We start from the raw sequence: 27468 nt of genomic DNA, 5'->3' as shown, positions 1-27468 counted from the left end.
ATCCAATAACTCAATCCAGTCAGACTCAACTCGATCTGAAACCCGACTCGACTCAAATTCGGGTATATATGAATTTAAAAAAAAAAAAAAAAAAAAAAAACCCTAATTTTTAATTATCTCTAACCATACCCAACCCCGACCCCGACCCGATCCCAAACTCTCTCTCTCTTTCCCTCCCTCATCCTCCTCTTCCAAGCCCAACAACCACCCACCACCATCACCACCCTCCTCTCTCTCTCTCTCTCTCTCTCTCTCTCTCTCTCTCGATCCGACTCGATGCCAACTCGACCCAACTCGGTTCTTTTGACCAGGTCAGACTCAGTCTAGATCAGTGCAGGCCAGACCCTAACTTGGATCAGGTCAGGCATGTTGGACTCAGTACTGAGTTGGGTCGAGATCAAGTCGGGTCAGCCCTAACTCAGTCTGACTCGACTCGATGCCCAGCTCTAATTTTGAGGTACATCCAAACTGGCTCTTAATTATCATACAACTTCGTAATATCAATCCAACATATACATAGACATACGCAATAAAATACGGGCATGCAGACAGACGATGATATTTTTAACTTGACAATTTTCCCTTTACAGAGGGCTCTGTGGTTTGAATAAGATTAGGGCATTGTCCAAAATTAACAAAGAAAAACTACATATGTTAAACTTACCCGATTGCTTGTTTCATTACAAATTTGGCATTGTTGCAAGCCCCCTAAAATATAGAAAATGCATCCTTTCTTTAATTCATTCAAGTTACATCTAAGAAAGTGAAGTTGTTTGTTACTTCCACATGTAGAATATAGCAACTATCCTCTTAGAATACACAGTGGGTATCTTCTTAAAATCACTCGTCGCTTTGAAAGGCAAGGCCTACCACTTCTTATATTTCAATCAGGGTTGTCATAAGGTCAGTCCTTGGGTTTGACTTAGGCCCACAGTCTGAACTCATTGGGCTGGGCCCATTCAGAATTTAGTGTTTGCTAGGCCCAGGCCCGGCCCGGCCCATTGACAGCCCTAATTTCAATAGCTTAAAAGAGGGCCTAATTTTTATTTTTTATTTTTAAATGCCCAAAGGGTGTTTCGTAGCTCTTCCACAGTGATACTCATTCAGTTTATTTATTTATTTAGACACATGCACCTACATAGACAAAGGTTCACTAAGGTCACACATGTAGAAAGCCCTACCCACCCACATAAACACACATGGTGATATGGCATACGTGTGAGATCCATTATTTCCATTAGCTGGGCCACACTATACCAAAATAATCAGGCCATTGCACTCAGGTGAACGGTAGACCACCGTGTATGAAATAAATAGATGCTTAGAAAAAAAATTCAACCATGCTTTCTATTGCACATTGTGGCCCACCTGAGTGAAACGGCCTGATTTTCAGCTAGATCTAGTCAGTGTGACCCACCTAACGGCAAGCTCAGATCTAGCACACAAAAGCCATATTAGCATGTGTTCTTGCACATGGATGGGGAAGGCCATACACACGTAGGCTTAGCAAACTTCCATAGAAACATGTATTCATATAATGGGTTTTCTTAACATTAACGATAACTTGAACAAGGCTTATCATCAACAAAACATAAATATAACAATAGGTGAACGGGCTCATCGATCCACGTCGTCCAATCAATGGGTCAACATTTGGACCACAGGTAACAAGTGAAGAGTGATTGGATTAACATAATTGGATTAACATAATCAAAGGGTTAATAAATAACCTACAAGACCTCATTTAAGAAAGCAAAGGTACATTACCAGCCCAAAATGAGCTGCAATTTGTTTAGTTTGGTTGTTTTGTATGTTTAACCATAATCAAACCGTTTTAAATATTCATTACTACTAGAAATACTTTAGTATTTTAATTATTAAATATTTAATCAACCGAAACCGAAAGGGAAATTTTATAGGATGCCATAAGACCAGCCATGCTTCATGGGACAGATTGTTGGGCAGTCAAGGAACAACTTGTTCATAGTATGAGGGAAGCTGAAATGATGAGGATGTTGAGATGGATGAGTGGTAAGACAAGGATAGAATTAGAAATGAATGCATCAGAGAGAATTTAGGAGTAGCTCCAATAGGTAATAAGATGAGGGAAAGTATACTTACATGCTTTGGTCATGTGCAATAGAAACCAAGAAGCCAGTTCGAAGGAGTGAGTTGGTACAAGTTGAAGGCTCTAAAAGGGCAAGGGGAAGGCCCAAAAGAATGTGGGTGGAGGTGGTAGAAAAGACTTATGACCTATGGCCTAACTGAAGTCATGACCCTTGATAGAGTGGAATGGGGGAAAAGGATTCATGTAGCCGCCCCATTTAGCAGGGATAAGGTTTAGATGATGATGATGAATTAATCAACTTAAGAAAAGATACATTTTGAGCCTTCAATTTGACTAGAACCAACTAGACATCAAGTTGAATTGAGATTTCAAGTTTTTGAACTATGGTGTAATGTAGTTCGATCCAGGTCCTCTTGGGTAAAATTGGAACAAAACGTGGGTAACACATCAAATAAGTGGTGTATTTCTAAAACTTGTACAAGCTTCTTTATTTATTGAAATTTTCATTTCCTTCAAAAACTGAGCTTTTTTTTAAAAAAAAAAAATTTTAAAGGATTCCAAAACAGAGTTTTATACGAATCTTTTCAAAAGTTGCCGTTTATATTTTGAAAAGCAAACAAATATATAAATACTAGGTATAAGGGAGTTATTTCATAACTTTATATATATATATATATATATAGAGAGAGAGAGAGAGAGAGAGAGAGGCATTCTCAAGTCCAACCAGTAGAACTATACCTTAGGTCCAACCAGTTTAGATTTTGTTAATTTGAATTAATGCTAATAAATACCAAGTATAAGGGAGTTATTTCATGCCTTGAAAAATAACACCATGCATGCTTGCATTTATTATTTTACCTTTATAAAACCCTTTTTTCCTCCATTTATTTATTACCTCATTTATTACTAACAATAACTCTCTCTCTCTCTCTCTCTCTCTCTCTCTCTCTCTCTCTCTCTCTCTCATATATATATATATATAGAGAGAGAGAGAGAAAGAGAGAGAAAGGAATGCTCACATGCGCACCTTCTTACGTGAGCGCCTAATGCAGGGGCATTTTCACACAGGGCTCGAGTGGGGTTGCATCTGGGATGCAGGGGCACACTCGACGTGGGCGGCCCATGTGAGGCGGGTGGCTTGTGTGAGGCAGGCCCCACCCATGTGAGATGGGTGGCTCGTGTGAGGCGGTACCCATGTGATTTGGGGCCCACGAGGGGGGTTCGGTCGAGGTCTTAACCCATGCGATGTGGGGCCTGGGCTTTGAGACAAGGGGATTGATTCGCCATGCTCTAACAATTCGAGCTTTCAGAGCAAATGGTTGATTGTCCGACATCAAATTGGTATCAAAGCGGGAGGTCTCATGTTCGTGACTCCTTACCGGGAGTGATTAATGCAGGGGCATTTTCACACCGGGCTTGAGTGGGGTTGCATGTGGGATGCAAGGGCACACTCGAGGTGGGTGGCCCGTGTAAGACGGTACCCATGTGATTTGGAGCCCACGAGGAGGGTTCGGCCGAGGTCCTAACCCATGCGATGTGAGGCTTGGGCTATGAGATAATAGGATTGATTCGCCATGCTCTAACAATTCGAGCCTTTAGAGCACGTGGTTAATCGTCTTGCATCAGCACCCTTGCGCACCTTTGCACACATGTCATGGGCACATAATCTGAACAATCCACGTGATGCGGCACCCCTTAAAACCTCACAAGCCCAATTTTCAGCTCAATACAAAACTCTAGCAAGCCATGGCAAAAGGAAACAGTTTCCTCCCTTGATTTGCATTTCTCTTTACTATGGCCCACTAGAGTTTTGGATCGGACTGAAAATTGGGCTCATAGAGTTTCGGGGGGGGACATATATATATATATATATATATATATAGAGAGAGAGAGAGAGAGGAACGCTCAATTGCCAACCGGTGTGCATGAGCTTACGTGCGAGAAAACTCATCAGCCATTGGATCTAACGGAAAGCTGAGATTAGAGGGAGAGGGAAAGTCCCTCACGTGTGGGCTATATATATATATATATATAAAAGAGAGAGAGATAGAGAGAGGAATGCTCAGTTGCCAATCGGTGTGCAGGAGCTTACGTGCGAGAAAACTCGTCAGCCGTTGGATCTAACGGAAAGCTGAGATTAGAGGGAGAGGGAAAGTCCCTCACGTGTGGGCTATATAAAAAAATCTCTCATGAATAGGCCTTTCGAGCTCTCTGTCTCCCCAAATCCATCACCCCCACGACGCAGCTATAACCCCTTCTCTCGCTCGTCTCTCTTTCTCAATCTCTTGCTGACCTCCATTACAACATTCATGAGTCACTCCATCTTGCATCTCCGCGAATCACACGCTATGGTCTCTCTCTCTCTCTCTCTCCTCCCTAGTTAGGGCTTTTAAAATTTGGAGATTTACATGTCTCCTGGTTAGGGCTTCCAACATGATTATGGTGGATTCCATTTTTCGTTTGTGATAAAAGATTTGATTTTTGGTTTGGGAAAAAAATATTGGGAAACCTGATTTTTATAAGGTTTATCAAATCTTTTTGGAATAAAACATATATTAAAAAGTACAATGTGTTTAAGATTTTTTTCCTTTTTTTCTTTTTTTTTTTTTTTTTTTTGGTTTGGGGATATAACAAATATCGACAAAATTTTGGAAAACAAGATTATTTTTTTTTTGCAATTCTTTTTTGAAAATTGAAAGGTAATGGTTGCTAATGGAGATGGCTTTTGGAGAAAGCACTATCCATGCTAAGATCAAAATAATTCGTGCTAGATCAAACAAACCTAGCTTGAAATTGTCCCTGGATACAGATTCTTCCATGAATTTAAATATATATATATATATATATATATATATATATATATATATATATATATATATTAATTCAAATTGAAAAAAAAAAAAAAAAAAAAATCTTCAGTGTAGCCAATCAATAGATATGCTTTCCACAAGTGATGTTTACATGATAGATGAAGATAAGTTAAGCTAGAAGATTTAGGACCTTCTGTTTGAGAAGGTTCTTATGAAATGTGAATGATAGAATTTATTAAGAAGAAATTCAATTTTTTAAATAAATTCCTTTGAATGAGACTGACAATTTCTCTTGTTTCAAGGTATTTATTAACCCTACATGATAAGCTACTAATGCATGTTCAAAGTTTGAATTCTAGTGTAAGCTATGTCTGTACAATCATTGATTTTTATTTTGGTTTGCAATTGTCTAGTTGATTTTGAGGGTGCATTCGGCTGATTGTGGAGTTAAGAAGTACTCACAAAACAGATCTCTTAGTTCTTGTAATTGGACATCTCATCTTCTTTAGTTGTGGTGCGGGTTCTTGTTTCAATAGAGTACACATTTATCACAATTGTCCATCTTGTAGGGTTACTTTTCACTCTCTTTTTTATCGTATTGTGTTTTTAAAAAATTTGTTTATGAGATGCACACCATTGCTTAGGATGTCCACCATTGTCTTGTTTTGGTTTAATCTAATTCCTCATCTCATCTATGCTAATTTCTTTACTTAATAAAATTTGCAGAATATGGACCGCAGTCATATCAAGAAGATAAATTGCATGTAAAAGCAAGGTGTTTGATATTAAAATCAAATACATCCAAAAATCGAGGCAGATGGTTTTACAGATGTCCTGTGAAAGTGTTGTATTCTAAAACTTAGCATTTCATTAATAAATTGATTAATTTTTTCTAACTTTCATGTTAGTGATCGAATTTGTTATTTAATTTAATTATAGGGAATAAAAGATTGTCACTTCTTTTGTTGGTGTGACGAGTACGTTGCAGAGCAAATATTAGGAACATCAAACAAGGAGGATGAGAGTGGCCTTGGAAAATTGGCGAGGAAGCTTGAGGAGAAAAAGCGTGATTTGCTGAAGAGAGAACTAGAAATAGTCAAGAAAGAATTGGAAATTACAAAAATGGAACTTCATATGGTTCAAAGTTCTGAGGACTTGGGGAATCATTTTAATACTTTGTCTATTGCAACGGATGATGTGAGGGTGAATGTAACTATGAAGAAGTGAAATGCGGCCGATAGATAGTGCAAAGAAATTATTGACTCTTGTTATGTTCTTTTTACTTTCTAAACGATGCCCAACTTATAAGATTGCCTTGGTCTATTTTATCTCTCAAGATTTTGATCACATTCAAATCATTTTTAGTGTGAAAAGAATAAATGAATACACATTTGGACAAGTGATATGTGGAAAAGGAGCACCACACCATTAATTCTCTATAGTTGAGAAATCAGTCTCAATTGGATGATCCTATCCATTTCATCAAACACAATGCAAAACAGACAGTATCCACTGTCTGCAACCCCACACGTTAGACAAGGTGATACGATCTAAGAGGGTGTCCTGCCATCAATCACCCGTGTTTAAAAGTTTATCTCAATTGCACAATCCCCTACGAACTGTAGCGTAGGAGAGCTACGTGCGCTCTTACGTCAAAAGTCAAGGATAGAACGTCAAGAGTCGAGGATATAATTAGACTTGCTCACCCTTCATTTTTTGTATGGGCCCACCATGTTGTGTACATGAAATGCACTCCAACCATTAGATGCACCATCTCATGTTAGGCCCAGGACCAAAAACTGAGGCCGACCCGTGATTCAAGTGGGCCCCACTGAAGGAAACAATTGGGAGAAACATCCATTGTTGATTTCTAACAAGGCCCACTATGATGGTTATGTGAAATCCACCTAAACCATTATACGTCACACTAAAATTTAGGCATGAAGCCCAAAAATCAGGCCCTTCTATGGTTCAAGTGGGCCACACCAAGGGAAACAATTGTCGAGAGTGTGCGTCGCCCTATACATTGTTTTAAATTGTGTGGCCCACCTGAATCACTGATTGGGCTGATTTTGTAGCCCTACATCTAATATTAACTCACCTAATGGTCGGAGTAGATTTCAAAACTACAGGATGGTGCGGCCACTACCACTAGCGACCCATTGGAGGATGCTCTGCATGCCCTAAAATGATGTGCGCGTTTTATTCACGCCATCCATCCAGTTTGGATCATGCCCAAAAATGAGGCAGATCCAAATCTTAAGTGGACCACACAACAAAAAACTGTGGTAATTGAACGCCCACCATTAAAAATTTCTAAGGGCCCATTATAATGTTTAGTTGCCATCCAACATGTTGATTAGGTCACAGATGACGGAAAAAGACAAATATCATACTTTGATCCAAAACTTTTGTGGCCCCCAAGAAGTTCTTAATGGTGGGAGTTCAATCAGTATTATTTCCTGTGGTGTGGTCCACCTAAGATTTGGATCTACCTCATTTTGGGCTCATGTGGTGCCCTAAAATGAGCTGGCAAAATGGATGGACAACGTGGATAAAACACATACACCATGATGGGGCCCACAGAGCACCATCCCTGCTGGCAGTATGCAATCCTCATTGCCTTTGTTGCTATGTCTACATAAATGCCTTCTACGTTAATGGTGGGATTTCTGGGTGGTCACACCATCCTGTATTTTCGAAATCTACTCCAACCATAAGGTGAGTTACCCAATATTAAATGTAAGGCTCAAAAATCATCCCAAACCGTGATTCATGTGGGCTACACAATTTGATATAGCGTACAGGGGTACACACCCTCTAAATTGTTTCCCGTCGTGTGGCCCACCTAAATCACGGATGGGCTTGATTTTTGGGCCCATGCTTAAATTTTAGTGTGGCATATAATGGTTTGAGTGGATTTACCATAACCATCACAGTGGGCCTTGTTAGAAATCAACAATGGATGTTTCTCCCAACTATTTCCTTCAGTGGGGCCCACCTAAATCATGGGTCGGCCTCGATTTTTTTCCATGGGCCTAACATGAGATGGCACATGTAATGGTCGGAGTGGATTTCATGTATACAACATGGTGGGCCCATCAAAAATCAAGTGTGGGCGACTCTAATTCTATCCACGAACCTTGAGCGCACGTATCTGTCCTATGGTACAATTCATAGGGTCTCTCTCTCTCTCTCTCTCTCTCTCTCTCTCTCTCTCTCTCTCTCTCTACACACACACATGTGTGTGTATATATAGGGAAAGGTACTATGAGGTTCATTAGAGCTTCCAATCCCATGAAATGATAAGAGACTCCCCTGAAGAAGACTGCTCAACTGTCGAGGTGGAAGATTATCCCTCATGAGCAACTATGGAGGCAACAGAAGCAGCGACATATGTAGGACGACCATGGAGCTGCCAGCAATAATCAACAATATGATTGGTGCTACCACAATGCAACCATCACGTCCTCGTCCATGTCCATGTCCACCACAACTGCAATCTCCCTCGCATCCTCGTCCACCTCTACCATGGCCACCATAACCAGAAATGGGCCCTGAATTCAAGGATGGTGCCCGAAAGTCAAGAGAGGATTGATCTCCACCAAGATGTGTCGAACGTTCTGGTGGAACAAATGAATGGGAAGGAAGAGCGGATACAGTAGCGCGCTGGCACATGGCGTAGACCGTCATCAATGGGGGAAGAGGATCCTGCATAACAACCTTATCTCAAACATGAATATAATCAGAATTCAACCCCACTAGGAACTGCATGATACGAGTATCGTCCCACTGTTTATGGGCATGTTCATGATCCTCTTTACATTTGGAAGGAAGAGGCTGATACAAGTCTAACTCATCCCACATGCCCCGAAGTGTCGAATAGTAATATTTTAATGATCTTGAGTTTTGTTGGAACCGACCGATTTCTTGAATAAGATGGAATACCCGTGAAAAATCCTGAGAATCTGAAAACATATCATGAAATGTATCCCAAATGCCTTTAGCCGAGGATAAACACATCACTGAGTGGCTAATCGAAGAATCCATACTATTCAACAACCATGCAATAACTTGATAATTATCCTTTGTCCAAGACTTGTAGGTAGCATCTGTAGAACTTGGAGGATCATCCAAAATATACGACAACTTTTCACGGCTCCGAAGAACACTTTTATAGATTGTGCTCATCGAAGATAGTTGTCACCGTTTAACTTAATGGACGTAATCTGCAAGGGATTTGATTCAAGTGAGCCCATGCCAAGAGATGAGGGTCCTTTGTCATCCATAGGAGAAAGTAAGAAGGACTGATTCAAACAACTCTTTCTCACTCAATCCTTCAAGGGAATGAGAGATACACCTCAAACAAATAGTAATCGCCCAAAATAACAAGAAATCCAGTCAGATCTGACACACCTGAGTGAAAAACAGCCTAGCCGCACATCCATTTGTAGTATAAAAAAAAAAAAATCACTCAAACATGAATCTTAACTTTTAAAAAAAAAAAATCAAAAAATAAAAAAATAAAAAAATAAAAAAATCCTGATTTTGGTCCTTGAGCAAAGAAACCAAGAAAAAGCTTAACGATTTGAGGTAGATCGAAGAAAAACAGATAAGGGACCCAATTTTTGAATTTCTCTATTTTAGCCAAAACATCATGAAAGGATGTCCAAAAAATTCTTTAAAAAAAATCATGACAAATCTTCTAAAATCAAGATCTATCAAACACCTAAACTTTTAGCTCAAATGGGATTCATGCGTCCTACAACGCTAACGTCAGTCGTACGGCTGCTAACATCAGCAAGGTGACATGTCGCCTTTGAACTTGTTAGATGCAGAATCCTTAGATTTACGCTCTGATACCAAGTAGAAAAGGATTTGATGATTATAGTGTAGAGAAAAGAGGAGAAGAGTGAAAGAGAAGAAGAAAGAGGAGAGTTTGGGAAAAATGTTGTGTATATTTTAACAAGCCCTTACACACAATGTTTTTTAGAATAGAGTACATATAGTACACTGCAGGAGAAGAGAAAAGTGTGCACATGCACTTACATTAAAAGAGCTGCACATGCACTTACATTAGAAGAGCCACTAAACACACACTATACAACACTCTCTAGAGTCAAGTTGTGTGGGTCCCATCGTAAGCTATGTTGGACATCCACCCCATCAATCAAATGCACCCAATCGATGACTTAAGTTGATACCCACCAATTGAAACCTTCATGACTGTTTATAGGGCCCAATGAGAAGTGGTTCAGACATCCAACCCATCCATTGTGTCTCCCACTTAGATGAAGGGTCACGCACATCAAGTTTCAGCCATATCCAAAACTCAGGTGGGCCCCACCAAATGCTTTTAGATGTTTTAGGCATGGCTTCACAAGATTTCAGATGGTGACACACTTGGGTTATAAATACGGTTGATTTTTGAGATATCCCATAACCAAGAGGGAACCCACCAAATGCATGGTGCGATGTCCAACATGGATCGACAATGGGGCCCACAGAAGTCGACCTCATGGGAAGCTTCCATGAGGTCAACTTCATAGTACCATTTATATATATATATAGAGAGAGAGAGAGAGAGGAATGCTCAGCTACGCACCGGTTCGCACATCATTACGTGCGAACCTTCCTGTCAACCGTCAGATAAGGTAGACAGTCGGGATGAAGGCGCTCTTAGCGCGAGCTTAAAAAAGCGAATTTCCTTCTCCCGCACGCCTCTTCACCCACTCTCCGAAGGATGCGGCGGAAGCCTTTTCACATAAAATTCTTCCGCTGGAATGCTAGGTGGGTCCCACCAAGATGTTAGTAATAAATCCACGCCGTCCATACATTTTTTAAAATAATTTTATGGTATGAACCCAAAACTGAGGTAGATCAAATTCTTAAGTGGGCCACACAATGTTGATCGAACTCTCACGATTAAAAACTTCCTGGGGCTACCAAAATTTTGGATCAAGCTGATATTTGCTTTTTTCCATCATCCAGGTCTATATGACCTAATCTACAGGTTGGATGTCAAATAAATATCACGGTGGGCCCTAAAAAATATTTAACGGTGAGAATCATTATCACTGCTACTTCCTGTGGTGTGGTTCACTTGAGATTTGGACCTGCCTCAGTTTTGGGATAATGCCCTGAAATGATAAGGAAAAATGGATGGACGGGGTAGATTTCTCAAAAATATCATGGTGGGCCCCACCTAGATTTCCAACGAACTTTGCAAATTACGTGCGTCATTAGGGGTGGATTTGATTTCCTGTGAAAGCCTTTCGCAGGAAGTTCCCGGGCAAGGATGCTAGGTGGGGCCCACCACCATGTTTTTGGGAAATATACTCCGTTCATCCATTTGTCGAGCTCATTTTAGGAAAATCGAACAAAAACGAGGTGGATCCAAAACTAAAGTGGGCCACACGAGAGGGAAAATTGGGGAAAGAAATACTTACCATTGAAAACCGTCCCGGCCTCCACCTTGATGTTTATATGCCATCATAACCATTTATAAGGTCATTAACAGAGGGATGAAGTGAAAATACAAAAAAGATTATCCTGAAAAAAAGCTTTTATGGTCATATAAATGTTTCAACGGTTCTTGCTGAATCCCTACTGTTTCCTCTCGTATGGCCCAGTCGAGTCTTGGATCAACCTCATTTTTCGTCGCTTGTCCTAAAATTAGCTTGCAAAACGGATGAACGGAGTATATTTTCCAAAAACATGGTGGTGGGCCCCACCCAACATCCTTGCCCAGGGACTTCCTACAAAAGGCTTTCACGGGAAATCCACGACAAAGGTTGAGTAGCTGACGCGGATTGGATACTGGCAGAGATTGAGTAGCCAGAGTCGCTACTGAAGTGACATCACCAAGTTCTGTGTGCCCCACCATGATGTATGTTTTGTATCTACACCGCCCATCCATTTGGAGAGATCATATTAAGGCAAGATCCAAAGAATGAGCCAGATCCAAAGATCTAGTGGACCCCACAACAGAAAATAGTGAGGAGAGTGACGCCCACCATTAAAAAGTTCTGTGGGCCACAAAAGTTCTTGATCAAGCTAATATTTGTGTTTTCCCTTCTTTCATGTCTGCGTTAACACATGAACAGATCGGATCTCAAATAAAAATTATGGTGGACCTTTTGAAGGTTTCAATGGTGGGCGTCACTCTCACCACTATTTTCTATGGTGCGTGGGGTCCACCCCAGCCTTGGATCTACCTCGTTCTTTGGACCATATCCTAAAATGATCTCTCCAAATGTATGGATGGTGGGGATATAACACATACATCATGTGGGGGCACACAGAACTTGGTGACGTCACTTCAGTAGAGACTCTGACTACTCAACCTCTATCATTATCCAATCCGCATCAGCTACTCAACCTCCGTCGGTGACGCGGATTTCCTGCAAAAGCCTTCCTGCACTGGGAACCTAGGTGGGGCGCATTCATATTTTTAAGAAATCCTATCCGTCCATCCATTTTTTGAGTTCATTTTAAGATATGAGGCCAAAAATGAACCGTATCCAATTCTCAAGTGGGCCGAAAACATGATAATTGAATGTCCACAGTTGAAATATTCGTGGGGCCAAAAATGTTTTAAATCATGCTATTATTTGTGTTTTCAGTTCATCCCAGTACAAATGATGTTATTAACGGTATGGATGGCATGTAAACATCATTGTCGAACTTAGGAAGGTTTCAACGGTAGAAATTTCCCTAACTACCTTTTCCTTTAGTGCGGCCCACTTGAGTCTTTTATCCTGATAAATTTTGGTCTTATCCCCTAAAATGATCTCAAAAAATGGATGGATGGAGAGGATTTCTCACAAATATGACAGTGGGCCCACTTGGGTTCCTAGTGCAGGAACTTCCTGCAAAAGGCTTTCGCAGGAAATCCGCGTCCCTCTGTCGGTATCCAGTCCGCGTCCCCTGATGACGCACGCAATTTGAAAAGTTCGTTGGAAATCTAGGTGGGGCCCACCATGATGTTTTTGAGAAATCTACCCCGTCCATCCATTTTTCCTTATCATTTCAGGGCATTATCCCAACACTAAGGTAGATCCAAATCTCAAGTGGACCACACCACAGGAAGCAACGGTGACAATGATTCTCACCGTTAAATATTTTTTAGGGCCCACCATGATATTTATTTGACATCCAACCTGTAGATTAGGTCATATAGACCTGGATGATGGAAAAAAGCAAATATCAGCTTGATCCAAAATTTTGGTAGCCCCAGGAAGTTTTTAATGGTGAGAGTTCAATCAACACTGTGTGGCCCAACTTGAGAATTTGATCTACCTCAGTTTTGGGTTCATACTATAAAATTATTTTTAAAAATGTATGGACGGCGTGGATTTATCACTAACATCTTGGTGGGACCCACCTAGCATTCCAGCGGAAGAATTTTATGTGAAAAGGCTTCCGCCGCATCCTTCGGAGAGTGGGTGAAGAGGTGTGCGAGAGAAGGAAACTCGCTTTTTTAAGCTCGCGCTAAGAACGCCTTCATCCCGACCGTCTACCTTATCCGATGGTTGATAGGAAGGTTCGCACGTAATGATGTGCGAATCGGTGCGTAGCTGAGCGTTCCTAATATATATATATATATATATAGAGAGAGAGAGAGAGAGAGAGAGAGAGACGCGCGCGCACATATATGTACATGTATGGATGCATACATATTACACACAGGTGCGCGCACACACACGTACATACATATGGAAATGGTACTATGAGGTCAACCTCATGGGAGCTTCCCATGAAGTCAAGCACTATGGGCCCCATTGTGATGGGTGATGGACATCCACACCATGCATTTTGTACTTCCCGTCTTAAGTTGTAGGATGTGCCAAAAATCAGCCTTAATCTAAAACTCAAATGGGCCATACTATATAAAGACATGAAAAATCATGCCTAAAACATCTAAAAGCATTTGGTGGGACACACCGGAGTTTTGCAATGGCCTAAGATTTGGTGAGACCCCCAAGTGGGACACACACAATGGATGGGTTAGATGTTAAAACCACATTTCAGTGGGCCCTATGTACAAACAAGAAGGTTTCATTGGGTGGATATCTACTTTCAGTAACGCCCGAGACAAATCGACACTAGATCCTAGGGCACCCAACAGTGAAGCCGCCCCAGGACTGTGCCAGACAGGCTAGAAAGAACAAATGCATAGAACTTAGGGATTTGAGGCATTTATGACCAAACAACCACTTCTATGATTCATGGATGGATAACATCGCAAATATAGCTAACCCTAAGGGCAAGGAGGACCCGAAAGGAGTTCTGGGGTTTTACTCTCCCGGGATTCGCCCCGACAAACCAAAATAGAGCTAGGCCGCGCATCGTAGGTCCGTTAAGCCCGAAACTATAGGAAATCGTTCGTCTCAGTAGGCTCGACGCCCATCGCGGGTGGCAAACCAAGAAGTGTCCAAAACTGCTCAATTTAGGCCGGAGGCCGAGTGCTTGAAACACACGAATCTGAAACTTAAGTGAAATAGGCTCCCTCACTCTTTCGCGAAGTTGTAACTTTCCGACTGTTAGATCGCAACCAAACTCAACGTACAAGTTAAGGATATTTCCCCTCATATCCGTATAGCCACGGCCCAAATCGATCACCGACGACCGTTTATCGCAAGTGGGGTCCCCATGGTTGATCGAAGCGTCCGATTTCCGCTCAATTGTGACAAACCATAGATCCCATAGTGGGGCACCTGCCCCCTGGTGCGTATGAGCCAGTGGGCCCCCGGAAAGGCCCTATAAGTCGAAAACAACCTCCCCCAAGACAAGTCTAATGGAAAAGGGGGCACCGGGGCTATTTGCGCACATTCCTGGCACTATAAATAGCCCCATTTCCCACTCTCTCACTCCCATACGAAAATTCAATTGCAACAAAGGAGGGAGAGAGAGGTGAAGAGGGGAGAGGAGGTATAGGAGGGGGCTGATTGGAGAATTCGCCCACCACCGCTATCCCGCAACGTAACCGCGACTGCACTGCACCATAGGAATTGCCCCGACGATGAGTAAAGTTAACTATTGAGCCTTTCCTTGAGATTTGAGCCTTGAGGGCCGATTGCATGTGCCCTTGCGAGCTAACCACACTGGTATAGGGCATCGATAAGCCAATCCACAGGACCCTAGCCCTAGGAGCAAGTCTGAAATCTGATGTACCACTCCAAGGTGTAGACCATTACCCCTAGGTTGCCCTTTATCAAACTCGTGTCACGATTAATGATTTGTATAATGAATGGACGAATGCATGCTAACCAGTGTCGATTAATGATGTGTAATGAATGGACGAATGCATGCCAACCAGTGCTGATAAATTATGTGTAATGAATGGATGAATGCTTGCTAACCAATGCGCACTCGTGTGGCTGTTTACTTTCCATGAATTGCTATCCACGTGTTTGATGAAGCCTGCATGCTCAATATGTTGCTAGAGTAGTTTGAATTGTTGATTTAATGCTCGCACTTCCTATTACTCACCTGTGTATGCATTTAGTTTGCTTTACCCCTCATGAATTGCTACCTTAGTTATAATATAGCTTGCATGTTCGACAAAATGCCCAATAAAGTAGAATTTCTTGATTCATTGTTTATATTCCCCCCTCAAGTCGCAGTAGTTAATTTATTAGCGTTATTGACTGACCGGGACTATTTAGGTAGTCAAGTTGGCCAACAAACCTTGGATTCACGAGGGCGGCCCTGATTAGGTCGGTTGCCCCAGACTAGTCCAATTGACCAAAGCCGAACGCGGACAATCGACAGTAGTCGAACTACACAGGATGCCTATGCCCAACGCCGGTTACGCCGAGGTTCGCCTAAGTCAACCAAATTAGCCTAATGGCCGACCAATCATGTGTGTCCACCATCTACGATCACGCCTGCATGAATCTGGAGCACCCCATACCCTTGAGAAGCCCACTAATAACCATTAGTGATACGATCCCCGAGTCTCGGGAGCCAAGCATGGTTGTATGGGACATCATGTCCATGCTGTTGGCCTACACTTGGGTGACGAGCCTCTCCGTAGTGACCACAAGCAATTCTATTCGCAAATCTTGTTTATCATATGAGTTCAGCTGGGAGTGACGAAACCAGAAGGATCATGGATCGCAGGCTCAGAATCGCTACGGCCGCCCTGGGCTTAGCAATCTGGATGAGGCCAGTGATTAAATGAAGGTGTTTCATCTTCCCCAATTTTGTTGGGTGAACGGACTTGATTAATTCACTCGGCTAACACGAACATTCATCGCATTACATTAGTTTAGACTATAGCGACTTGGGTGTTGTGGTCGCGTGTTGAGGGAGTGTTGACACTTGCGAATGTGGCGTCAGAGTCGCTTATGAGGGAGTGTTGGATTGTGAGGGCATACATCATCTCATGATAGTATGCATGTACATTAATAAGAGCATTTAGAAACTGGGCGTTTAAGTTACTTTATCATTACTTGTGGAATTGATAACATGCATAACTTAGAGTTAATGGAACCACTAAGTTCATCACTCACTCCCAATCTAGGACGGTGTTTTAAAATACCAACCAGACACTGTTATAAATCCAGGTACAATGGAGTCTAATACGCTGGAGGAGGCGCACACAGACTCAGAGTCCTCGTATTTCCAGTTGCTAGGTGGGTCGATGTAGGATGCCTGTGAGACGTCGATAAAATCTTAAGAGTCGACACATTTTGTAATTTTGGACTGTATATTTTTTCTCAGTTGCAGTCCCGTACTCTGGATGGACATGTTTTACTTGTTAGCTTATTTGCTTGCATTAAAATTTTACATTTATTCCAGGGTACATCGCATAGTCTATTTTAATTCTATAAACTACTCATATGTCAGGTGAAACAAACCATAGAATCCCGCATCCACATAGCATAAGTGGCACCCGGGATATCGGGAGTCGAGTATTCACTCGGCGTCCGAAATTCAGGGCGTTACACTTTCAACTGCTATCTATGGCGCGGCCCACCTAAGTCCTGGATTGGCCTGATTTTTAGGCCCGTGACTCACCATTGAAGGATGCATCTAATTAATGGGATGGATGTCCCTCACACATCATGATGGAGCCCATAGTGCTCCACCTCATGGGAAGCTTCCCATGAGGTCGACCTTATTGTGTGTGTGTGTGCCTCTATGCGTGTGTGACTGTTTATTTATGTATGCATATATTTAATGTGGCTGGAGGAGAGGATTTTTGGTTTTGCCTTGTCATGATGCAAATCAATGAAAGGATGATGCAAAGCAGTGTCTACACGCGCACATGCATGATGTGATGCATGGTTAGTGACCTTTAGTGTAGTTTGCACTTCGCACATTCGCTTCCTAGCTGGCAGTTGAGTAGTCCGTTAGGCAAGACGACATGGTGGGGCGTTGATCACTCTGGTTAAGGTTGAATTGTGAGAATGCCCTAGTGCAAACAAAGAGACACGGAGCATTTCCTGTTGATGGATAGTGTCTCTTCAAAGATCCTATAAGCACCCATATAAGTTTTATATTACCGGGCTTGGACAGCCGTTTTGCAATCAATCTACAACTCTCTAAGCCTACTATCATCTTGCTCTAATCTTCTTTCATACTTAGTATTTTTGGGGTTTGTTATGTAAGGTGATCGGGTTGTGCATTAATGCTACAACTGCTATTCAACAATAATCTCTAGATTGGGATGAATTAACCTCAAAGCAAACTTGTTGGAATCCTTTGCAATATCAGTTTAACCAGGTAGTGGGATGTATAGTCTTAGGGATAGCAGGATCCATGATTCAGGAAAGGAACATTTAGTACCACATTGATTTAGTATTGGGTTCAAACCCACCAAATCTTACGCACTGTCGAATAAGTCTAACAAAAAATACTAAGATCCACCATGCAGGTTACTAAGTTGCTACAAAAGGGTTTAATTCGAGAAAGCATATCACCATGTGTTGTTCTTACATATTAACCCCTACAAAATATAGATCCTACAGAATGTGTGTGACAGTCGTGTGGTCAATCAGATTACTATCAAGTACCGGTTTCTTATTTTTCACTTGGATGATACGTTGGACATGTTGCATGGAGCAAAGGTTTTTTAAAGATCGACCTAATGAGCAAATATCATCAGATATGTATCTAGCCGAGGGAGGAGTGGAAGACCGCATTTAAGACTCAAGACGGGTTGTACAAGTGGCTCTTCATGCCATTCAACCATTTAAATGTGTCAGGCACTTTCATGAAGTTGATGACAGAAGTACTATGCCCCCTTCATGGGAAAGTTCTTAGTTGTTTATTTCAATAATATTCTTGTTTTTAATCATGATTCATCTATTCACCTTGATCACTTGCAACAAATATTTGATGTACTATGGAAGGAGTCATTATTTTTTAACTTGAAAAAGTGCTCATTCCTGGTCCATAATGTTGTGTTTTTATGGTATATTGTATCTACAGGAGAGATCAAGGTTCACTAGGAGAAAATCAAGGCCGTGGCGAAGAGGCTCATCCCATAAGCCCTTTCGGAGGTCCGTTCTTTCCACAGCTTGGCAACATTTCACCATAGATTTGGAATTTCAGTACAATTATCGCATTTGTCACTGATTGCATATGCAAAGGCAAGTTCAAATGGACTAAGAACGAAGCTTCAATACCATAAAAAAATGATGATAAATGCTCCATTTCTTGCAATTTCGGACTTCAATAAATCTTTGAATTGTAAAGTGAAGTTTCAAATGTTGGCATTGGTGCGATGTTGAATCAAGAAGGAAAGTCATTCGCTTTCTTTAAAACGACGATGGAGATTTATGTGGAATTCATTCTGGGTCTTCCAAAGACTCAAAGGTGAGTAGATTCAATTTTTATTGTGGGGAGTGTTTTTCAAAGATGGCCCACTTCATTGCACGCAAAATGACGATGGACGCTACGCATATCACCAACATATTCTTCACAGAAATTGTGTGACTTCTCAGGGTACTAAAACAAATAACTTTAGTAGATGATTCGAAATTTATAAGGCATTTTTGGGGCACTTTTTGGAAGCAGTTGGGGACTAAGCTTCAATTCTATAGTGCATATCCTCCTCAAGGTATTCCGTAACGGTAACGGTGGCCATAACGGCTACCATTGTTACCTTTACTATACGGGCTGTAACGGCTGTTACAGTCTCTCTTTTTTTCTATTGAAAAAAACCTGAAGAACCTGTATCGGCCCCGTAACGGGCCGTTACAGGGCCATTACAGACTTTACGGGGGACGTAACGGGTCATTACTAGGGCTGTAACGGCCTTTACGGGTCATTTTATCCGTAACGGCCGTTACGACCTTTACGACCCTATAAAGTGTAACGGTTGCCACCGTTACCATTACATAACAGCATTTACGACCCCGTAACAGCCTTTACGACACGCCATGATCCTCCTTGAATAGACAACCAAACTGAGGTAGTTAACAGAAGCCTTAGTGACCTCTTGAGGAGTATCGTGGGCGATAATGTATCTTAGTGGGACTTGCCTCTACCCAAGTCAAGTTTGCCTAAACAGCTCAGTAGATCATACCACCGAGAAAAACCCCATTTAAGATCGTAAATGAGAGAAGTCCACATAATGTACTTAGTACCATTATCACTACAAGATCAAGTGACCAAAGATGTTGATGCTTTCACCAAGCACATCCAAAACTTGCAAGCTCAAAAGAAAAAGAAGATTGAAGAGAGCAACACCAAGTGACAAGAAGTTGTGAATGAACACTAGTGAGAAAAAATACATAAAGAATGTGACTTAGTTATGATTTATTATGCAAAAAAAGGTTTCCAAAGGGAACTTCCAACAAGCTCAAGTCTAAGAAGATTAATCCATGCCGAGTGACTTTAATGTGGCGGATTTATTCGAGTATTGTGGCGAAGTATCTTATGTGTAAGATGAGTTCATTACAAATATGGATAAATAGCTCTCAAAGAAAAAGGAGGAAGGAGTTGAACAAGTGTTGTATATGAAAACTATTGACACTCGACACGGCCAATACAAGCAATACTTGGTGAAATGGAAGAATAAGCTCTATTATGAATACACATGAATCACGGGCAACAAATTGAAAAGATTAGATCCAGACCTCTAACACTTGTATGAAGCATCCAACTCGTCGAAGTCAAGTTCTTTCCAACCCAGGGAGAAAGATGTCGGCCCACGACCCACCATAGGGCCTAACATGTGTTAATTTTGGACTTTTTACTGATAAATTTAGGGCATAAATATCAGGAATTGGTTGTGGAAGATATGGGGCTGATTTAAATAAGTAATTGAAGATTTTGAGAATTATTTCCTAAATTTGCTTTTACTATTGTTAGGCTTGTTGCCATCTTAGGCAAATTAAATTGATTTGAAATGAATAAAGAGTGATTTAAAATCAATATAAAAGTGAGGGGATTTCCATTAAAGATTCATAGGGATTGTCTTTAAGGTCTATAAAAAGGGGCGTGTACGAGGTAGGCACTCCAAATTTTCTAAATTATGAGTTTTCATGAGTATTGTAAGAGAGAGAGGAAGTTCAATATCAATAAAGTTATTTATCCCTCTCTACTCAAATATTCTTGAGGGTGTACTCTTGTCCATTTCTTTGCGATTCATATGTCAAAATCTCATTGATTCGATAACCACGTAACACCACCTTCACCTTTATGTAAACCTAGTTTAGGCAAGTCAGTCCAACATGCTTGGTTAAATAACTATTTTAACCAAGCAAGCCAGCAAGGGACCCATTTGAATATGACAAAATGATCCACACGAGTTCAAACAAGAACATACCAGTACAGAAATATTATGTTCGTTCGCCAATTTCTTCAGAAGAAATCCAACCGAAATCATCAAAGAGCGTCCTACATTTTCCATCAAAACATAATCATAAATGTTTGTTGATATGCAGTGATAAACCATATGGTCAAAGTAAATGTGAAATAACTGTCATATCAATGGACTCATTGAAAATTCTCTGTTCGACGTCTACTTGTTCACTTATATGCTAGTGATGTGCTAATGCAATTCTATGTAGTTATAGGGGTTTCTTTGTCACTGGCTATGCTCTATTTAGTTGCTCCTTATTGCTAGTAGAAAGGGTATTCTTGCAATTTTCCCCATGTATATGATGTGAATACTGCTTTTAGACTGAGCCTCTAGGCCCATGGGTCGGACCACAAATGAGTTCTAGGCCTGATAATTAATTGGGATGGACCTAGGCTTGCATCTGTCTAAACTCCTGACAAGTACGCCTGGTCTGCCAACTTATTTAACATTGGTGGCTGAGCATTTACATGGTGGGCCAGGCCAAGCCTAGTCCAAGCGACATGGATTGGGTACTATCCCCACCCGTCCCTAGCTAGGAACGAACAAGGCTCTGAGGAGCCACCGTGACTTATGGGTTTTATCCACACCGTCCATCCTTTCGCCATATCATTTTAGGGCGCAAGCCCAAAAATGAGGCATATCCAAGGCTCAAGTGGACCACACCACAGGAAGCAGCGGTGATAATGACACCCACTATTAAAACCTTCCTAGGGCCCACTATGATGGTTAATTGCTATCTGACCTGTTCATAAGGTCATATAGACCCGGATGAAGGGAAAACACAAATATTATCTTGATCCAAAACTTGTGGCCCCCAAAAAGTTTTCAATAGTAGGTGTTTAATCCTCATGATCCCGCACTCCGTCATCTGCAGCGACGGTGCCCTGTGGGCCCCACCAAGATGTATGAGTTTTATCCATGCCGTCCATCCATTTTACTAGCTCATTTTACGGCATGAGCCCAAAAATGAGGCCTATCCAAATCTCAAGTGGACCACACCACAGGAAAACAATGGTGATTAAAGCCCCCCATTAAAATTTTCCTAGGGCCCATTACAATGTTTATTTACCATCCAACCTGTTGATTAGATCATGGAGACCTGGATGAAGGGAAACACAAATATCAGCTTGATCCAAAACTTGTGGCCCCCAACAAGTTTTTAATGGAGAGCATTGAATCACCATTGTTTCTAGTGGTGTGGTCCACCTGACATTTGGATATGCCTCATTTTTTGGGTCATGCCCTAAAATGAGATGGAAAAATGAATGGATGGCATGGATATAACACATCCACATCATGGTGGGGCCCACAGAGCACCGTTGCTACTAGGTATGCAATCTGCCTCCCTCCTCTCTCTTTGCTACATGAATCCCTTTACTCCTAACCTACAAGGTTAGGTAAGGGGTCGTCAGGATAGGGTGGCCCCACCATCCTGTATTTCAAAAATCAACTCCAACCAACGAGTGACCCAATATTAGACAAGGCTCAAAAATTAGCCCGATCCATGATTCAGGTGGCCCACACGATTTGAAACAATGTACACAATGAGACACCCTCCAAACTGTTTCCCTTAGTGTGGATCACTTGAATCATGGATGGGCCTGATTTTGGGCCTCAGGCCTAAATATTTGTGTGGAATCTAATGTTTTGCGTGTATTTCACATAATCATCACAGTAGGCCCTGTAAAAAATCATCAGTGCACGTCTCTCCCAACTATTTCCTTCAGTGGGGCCCACCTGAATCACAAGTCAGCCTAATTTTCTTGCCTTGGGCCTAACATGGGATGGCACATGTAATGGTTGGAGTGGATTTTACATACGCAACATGGTGGACCCATCAAAAATCAAGGGTGGGTTCTCACACACACACACATGTATATATACATGTGCATATGTATCTATATATACATGTGTATGTATGTACACACACACATGTACACATATACGTGTGTGTGACATAAACATTGGAAGGAATGTTTCAAGATCTTGGAAGAAAATTAAAAATTCAGCAGAAAATTCAGAATGTGCAAGTTCAAGAAGAAACAGCATGATCCGCTATGGAGACAATGAGCTGTGCCAGTCCAGCATATATCATCAACTCTCGTCATAGCCCAAGAAGATATGATACAAAGACAAATCCTACCAATGGATGTATGCGAAAAGCCAATCTCAAGGGCAAGTTCTTCCCAAACAGGAAGGAATGATGCAGCCCATGGCGGCCAATGATAAAATCAGAAAACCTTGAAGCCATATATGCACTATAATACAGCACCCTATGTATCCAGTGGATATTTTGTGGGCCCTCACAAGATCTTACATGTGTGATATTTAGCTCAAGTCCAAATAGTGAGATACTTACGATCTATACAGAGTCTTGAAGTCTTTTCTTTATTTAGTAGTTTCTTAATCAAAGAAAGAGTCTTTAGTCTAGCTTAACCCCTTATCTAATTACTCCTCAAACAAATTAGCAGAGATATAACTATAGGAGGTTTTTCTTTTTTCAGTCTACGGATGTAAAGGCTACATATGCCCAAAGCATGTGAAGGTTCTAGACTTCAATTTGATGAATTAAACTATGGTTTTTCTTACTTCATACAATCATATTGTTTTTGGGTGAAGACTCATAAAAGGGGTGCGACTCACTCCACCCTCTTTGTAGTAATGTGACTCTACTAGAAGGCTGATTGAAGGCTCCTCTTAACGACAATGTTGTCCTAATTATATATGTTTTCTGCTATTACTCTCTGGCGCCTGGCCCTGGTTATTCATGCTTTCCAGTTAGATTCTGCAACCGTCGACATGAAAACATGTCAGTTGTTCCTCTGATAAGAATATTTCTCCAGTAATTCCAAAATTCTCAAATAACAGGTGTCCAGCCTATGGTTCTATCTATAGAATCTGGAATTTTGAACTTGGTTTCATATTGAATCACTAAGAGCGTGTGGTATCACAGTTTGGCAAGAATAAAAATGCTCAGTCTCAATCCTAATCAAGAGAACAGTATCCATGGCCAATAACTGAAGCACGTTTTCAAGGGGAAAAAAAGGTACGACGTGTATTTTATTTATTTTATCAATTTAAAAAAAAAAAGACATTTTGCTTGCACTGAAAACCTTGTGGTATGGATTTTAAAATGGGAAATATGATACAGCATCTTATTGGTAGTTTGGCAAATGTGGTATTCATGGCAGCTTGGCATTCTTTACTTTCCCCCTTTAAATGATACAATAGATACTCAAGCTAAGATTTAATTTCAAGAAGTTCAGATCCAGCATAGACAAAAGATTTTACAAAAAAATCTTATCAAAAAAAAAAAAAAAAAATGTGTGTACCATTTGAGCCTTTGCCTCCCAGGACTGGGGTGATAAGGGATGAGATTGAATCGACAATTAGCAAACGCATCCTTGTATCTTCATTCTTAACCTGAACAAATTCTCCCAAACTCAAGGCACTCAATCATGAGTTAGATGACCCTTGGCCCAAGGATATGCATGGTATCCTTCTGTTGAAAGTTGTACAGGTGGGGCCATGGTTCAGTGATCCAGAGCTTTGGTTAACTGGGCCCCACCATGAAGCACCATATCGCAAAATATTCTTGATAAAAGAATTGATGAAATTCAATACTAACATGCATCGTGATTATGCAATGACACCTCATACATGAAATGGAAGCTTATAAGCATGTGTCATGAAGGTATTCCTTGATGGTTAGTATCTACCCAAGATTCCAAGTGTCCCACGACATGTCACATGACGTGTAGTGGCATGGGGCAACTGCGTCCATGTTCATATTTTACATAGTAATTACGCCTATTATGCTAGGTCTTGTCTTCTAATTGGTTCTCTTGCCCTATGCATATGGTACCCCATTTACAAATGAGTTAGAAACGAAGTTTGAAAGGAACAAAGCAATAAATCAAGAGAAGTATTCTCCTCCCTCACTTGAGTTCTCTCCCAAGTCTATGACATTAAGGTTTCTCTAATCTTAAAAAAATTTCTTGCTCCACACTTGGTATCAGAGCTTCACGTGTGTTTTTTGTTGTGCTACATTGGTAGCAATCTAGATCGTTGACATCATTCCACCTGATAATCGACAACATCAATTTGGAGATGAGAAGCTCATCGAAATGCACTTTGTTGAATCTTGAGCAGGAGAAAATCTTAAGTGAAAACTGAAAATGACCGATCTTAGTAGCTTTTTGAGCATTGGGAAGCTAAGCAACAATAACAATGGTTACTAGAAATCCCGAGTGGAAGGAATCCTTATTCGATTCCAATTGAGTTATCAAGTTGGATTGACGGATTACATTGAGGATTGAATAAAAGTGGATCCCTGGTACCTTATTTTTTCGTTTATTGATTGTTTTCTTCGCAATTTTCAATTCGCCCTAACTAGAAAACACTGAATTCTATTTGCTTTCTAGCTGTGTATTTTTTTTGGTTGATGAGGACATCATGTCACGTACACCCTTGCGTCGTATCAGAGGAGGCGGACCACACCGATTTCCCTGTGGCTAGGCGAGTACCCGTGATCGTGCTAAAGACCCCGTGTGCATTTGCGAGCATCTAGAAGACCACACATTGGGAAGATGCACATGAGCTGCTTTATAGAGTGATCTGACCACTAGATTGGAGGGACGTGACGATCGGGCCGTTGGATCGCATGGATCACATGATCGGGCAATTGATCGTGGATCATCCACATCAGTTTTTTTAGATTTTATCATCTTTTAGGATTTAGTTTTGATTATTTTGTGTTTGGACACCTTTGTGAGTGATTTAGTAGATTCTCTTTAGACTAGGGCCATTTTCATTAAAATTTCATTAGACAGAGTATTTTTTGTGATTAGTGAGACTTGGTGAAGCTATAAAAAGAGGGTGAGCATGTGACTCTTCCCCCTCATTGGATTTTGTGATAAATAAATAAATAAAAAGAAGAGAAAAAGCTCTTGTTTTCCTCTTTTTCCACCTCCATGCGATTTGAAGATACCTCCATGCGATTTGGAAGGGAGGTTGGTGCGAGGCTAATCTTCATCAACGGAGGTGCAAGGTCTTCATCTATTCCCGCACCACCATTTATTTTCCTCTCCATCAAAGTATTTTCTTCAAGTTCTTCGATTCTCCCAACCAAAGCCTTCGTCTTCTCCTAAACCCCTTTCTTCCATTCCCAAAACCCCAACCCTAAATCCAAAATCTCTAATTTTCCTACTTTCCCAAATTACCCAAACTCTAATGTTTACCCTGGGCTGTATTAGGTTTTCTACTTTGAAATAGACATACCCTATGCTAATTGGATGTCCCTACAACTATTAGATCCTAGTTTCTTTTTATTCAATGATCTTGTGTGACAATGTTGGTAACTTAGGCTAGGATTATGCATGATTTTCTTTTGGTTTTCATGGGATTCGTGATGATTATGGCAATGCTTGTGTTTTTTTATTAATTGTCTTAATTCTACTACTTGATCTCACATGTTCTTTGGTTCATGCATCGGTCCTACATCACTAGTCCCTGTGGATCAACCTCAGTCTTACCGAGTACTATACTACTTCGCTACCTGCAATTGGGTGTACAATCTCTAGATTGTAGCACTCAACCTTGAATGGAGCCCATAAGTCTTAAGGATTACGTGTTTGAGAAAAGAAATATTACAAACCAATATGCAATGAAGGAGACTGGATAGCTATTGACTTTGTGATGCAAATAGTCAAATAGGCCAAGGACTATGCTTTAGAAAAGAGACAGGAAACTAAGGACAACTATTAATACTAGTCAGTAGTCACAGCACATGCATTACGTGTGTAACAGACTTGGTATTGAGGGGGGATGTTGAAATGCCATACCAACATACATGAGGTGTCCCCATGCATGTCTATGCAAGGACACCTCATACATGAGCTGGACGCTTATTTGCATGTGTCATGTAGGTATGTCTATGCCTTGAAGGTTAGTGTCTTTCTAGTTGTTCCAAACATGTCAAGTTACAGCATGAGGTGACTAAATATATGTTCATGGTTAATTAATAATGACACTTACTATGTTAGGTGTTGTCATGTAATTGGTTCCCTTTCCATATATATGGGTCCCTCACATGCAACTGTAGAGAAGAGGTTGAAAAGAAAAGAAACAATGATATCAACAGAAGTCAGCTCCTCTCTCATTGCGAGAGAGAGAGAGAGAGAGAGAGAGAGAGAGAGAGAGAGAGAGAGAGAGATTAGTGCTTCTACAAGCTTAATTAAAGAAGTTTTCCTGCTCTACAAGAATTGTAACCCTTCAACTGGAAAGTAGCAAATACAAGGTTAAGAGAAGAATAACGGTGCAGAAAAAGGCCAAATTTTGGATATCTAGGTCATATATTTGGGAGGTTTTTGGGGTATGGTGTGGCACACCAAATTAGTGGTCCAGATTGCTAAACCATGGGCCACACTTGTACCAACTGAAAATCCAATTCGGGCATGGAGGATCATACAGCTCTTCAATCAAATGAAACTGATTTCTGAAATTGTAACATTCAGAACTAAAGAAGGAATAAACTAAAATAAAAACAAACCTGAGCTCTCAGTTCGAATTCTAGCTGATGTAGTACATCCAACAAGGTGAAGACATCAAATACTGGGTGACATAATATGTTACTCATGACACCAGCAAGGGTTCTTCCATTGACCTGCAATCATGAATTAATGGAAAGGAGCCCAAGTAAGATGAGTGATAAAACATGGAATGAATGCTAATTGACCAGAGACACTATGTGGGACAAACTATCAGGA

The 27468-nt window shown here is 40.9% G+C and overlaps 1 protein-coding gene across 3 annotated transcripts in view; it reads right to left on the bottom strand.

Moving 5' to 3' along the window:
• The window catches only part of LOC131253019 (DNA repair protein RAD51 homolog 4), a 63871-nt gene that overhangs the window by 20344 nt on the left and 16059 nt on the right, over positions 1-27468 (bottom strand). For all 3 annotated transcript variants that reach the window (XM_058253847.1, XM_058253844.1, XM_058253846.1), the window contains 3 exons: positions 27252-27365; positions 24034-24124; positions 20666-20736 (listed from right to left, as the gene is read on the bottom strand). In XM_058253847.1, the coding sequence (XP_058109830.1) occupies positions 20666-20736; positions 24034-24124; positions 27252-27365 (276 nt within the window). The remainder of the gene's footprint in view (positions 1-20665; positions 20737-24033; positions 24125-27251; positions 27366-27468) is intronic.

Source organism: Magnolia sinica, chromosome 8, assembly GCF_029962835.1.
Source record: "Magnolia sinica isolate HGM2019 chromosome 8, MsV1, whole genome shotgun sequence".
In the NCBI taxonomy this organism is placed as follows: Eukaryota; Viridiplantae; Streptophyta; class Magnoliopsida; order Magnoliales; family Magnoliaceae; genus Magnolia; species Magnolia sinica.
The sequence above is the reverse complement of the archived record's forward strand: the minus strand, read 5'-3'. Positions and strand labels throughout refer to the sequence as shown.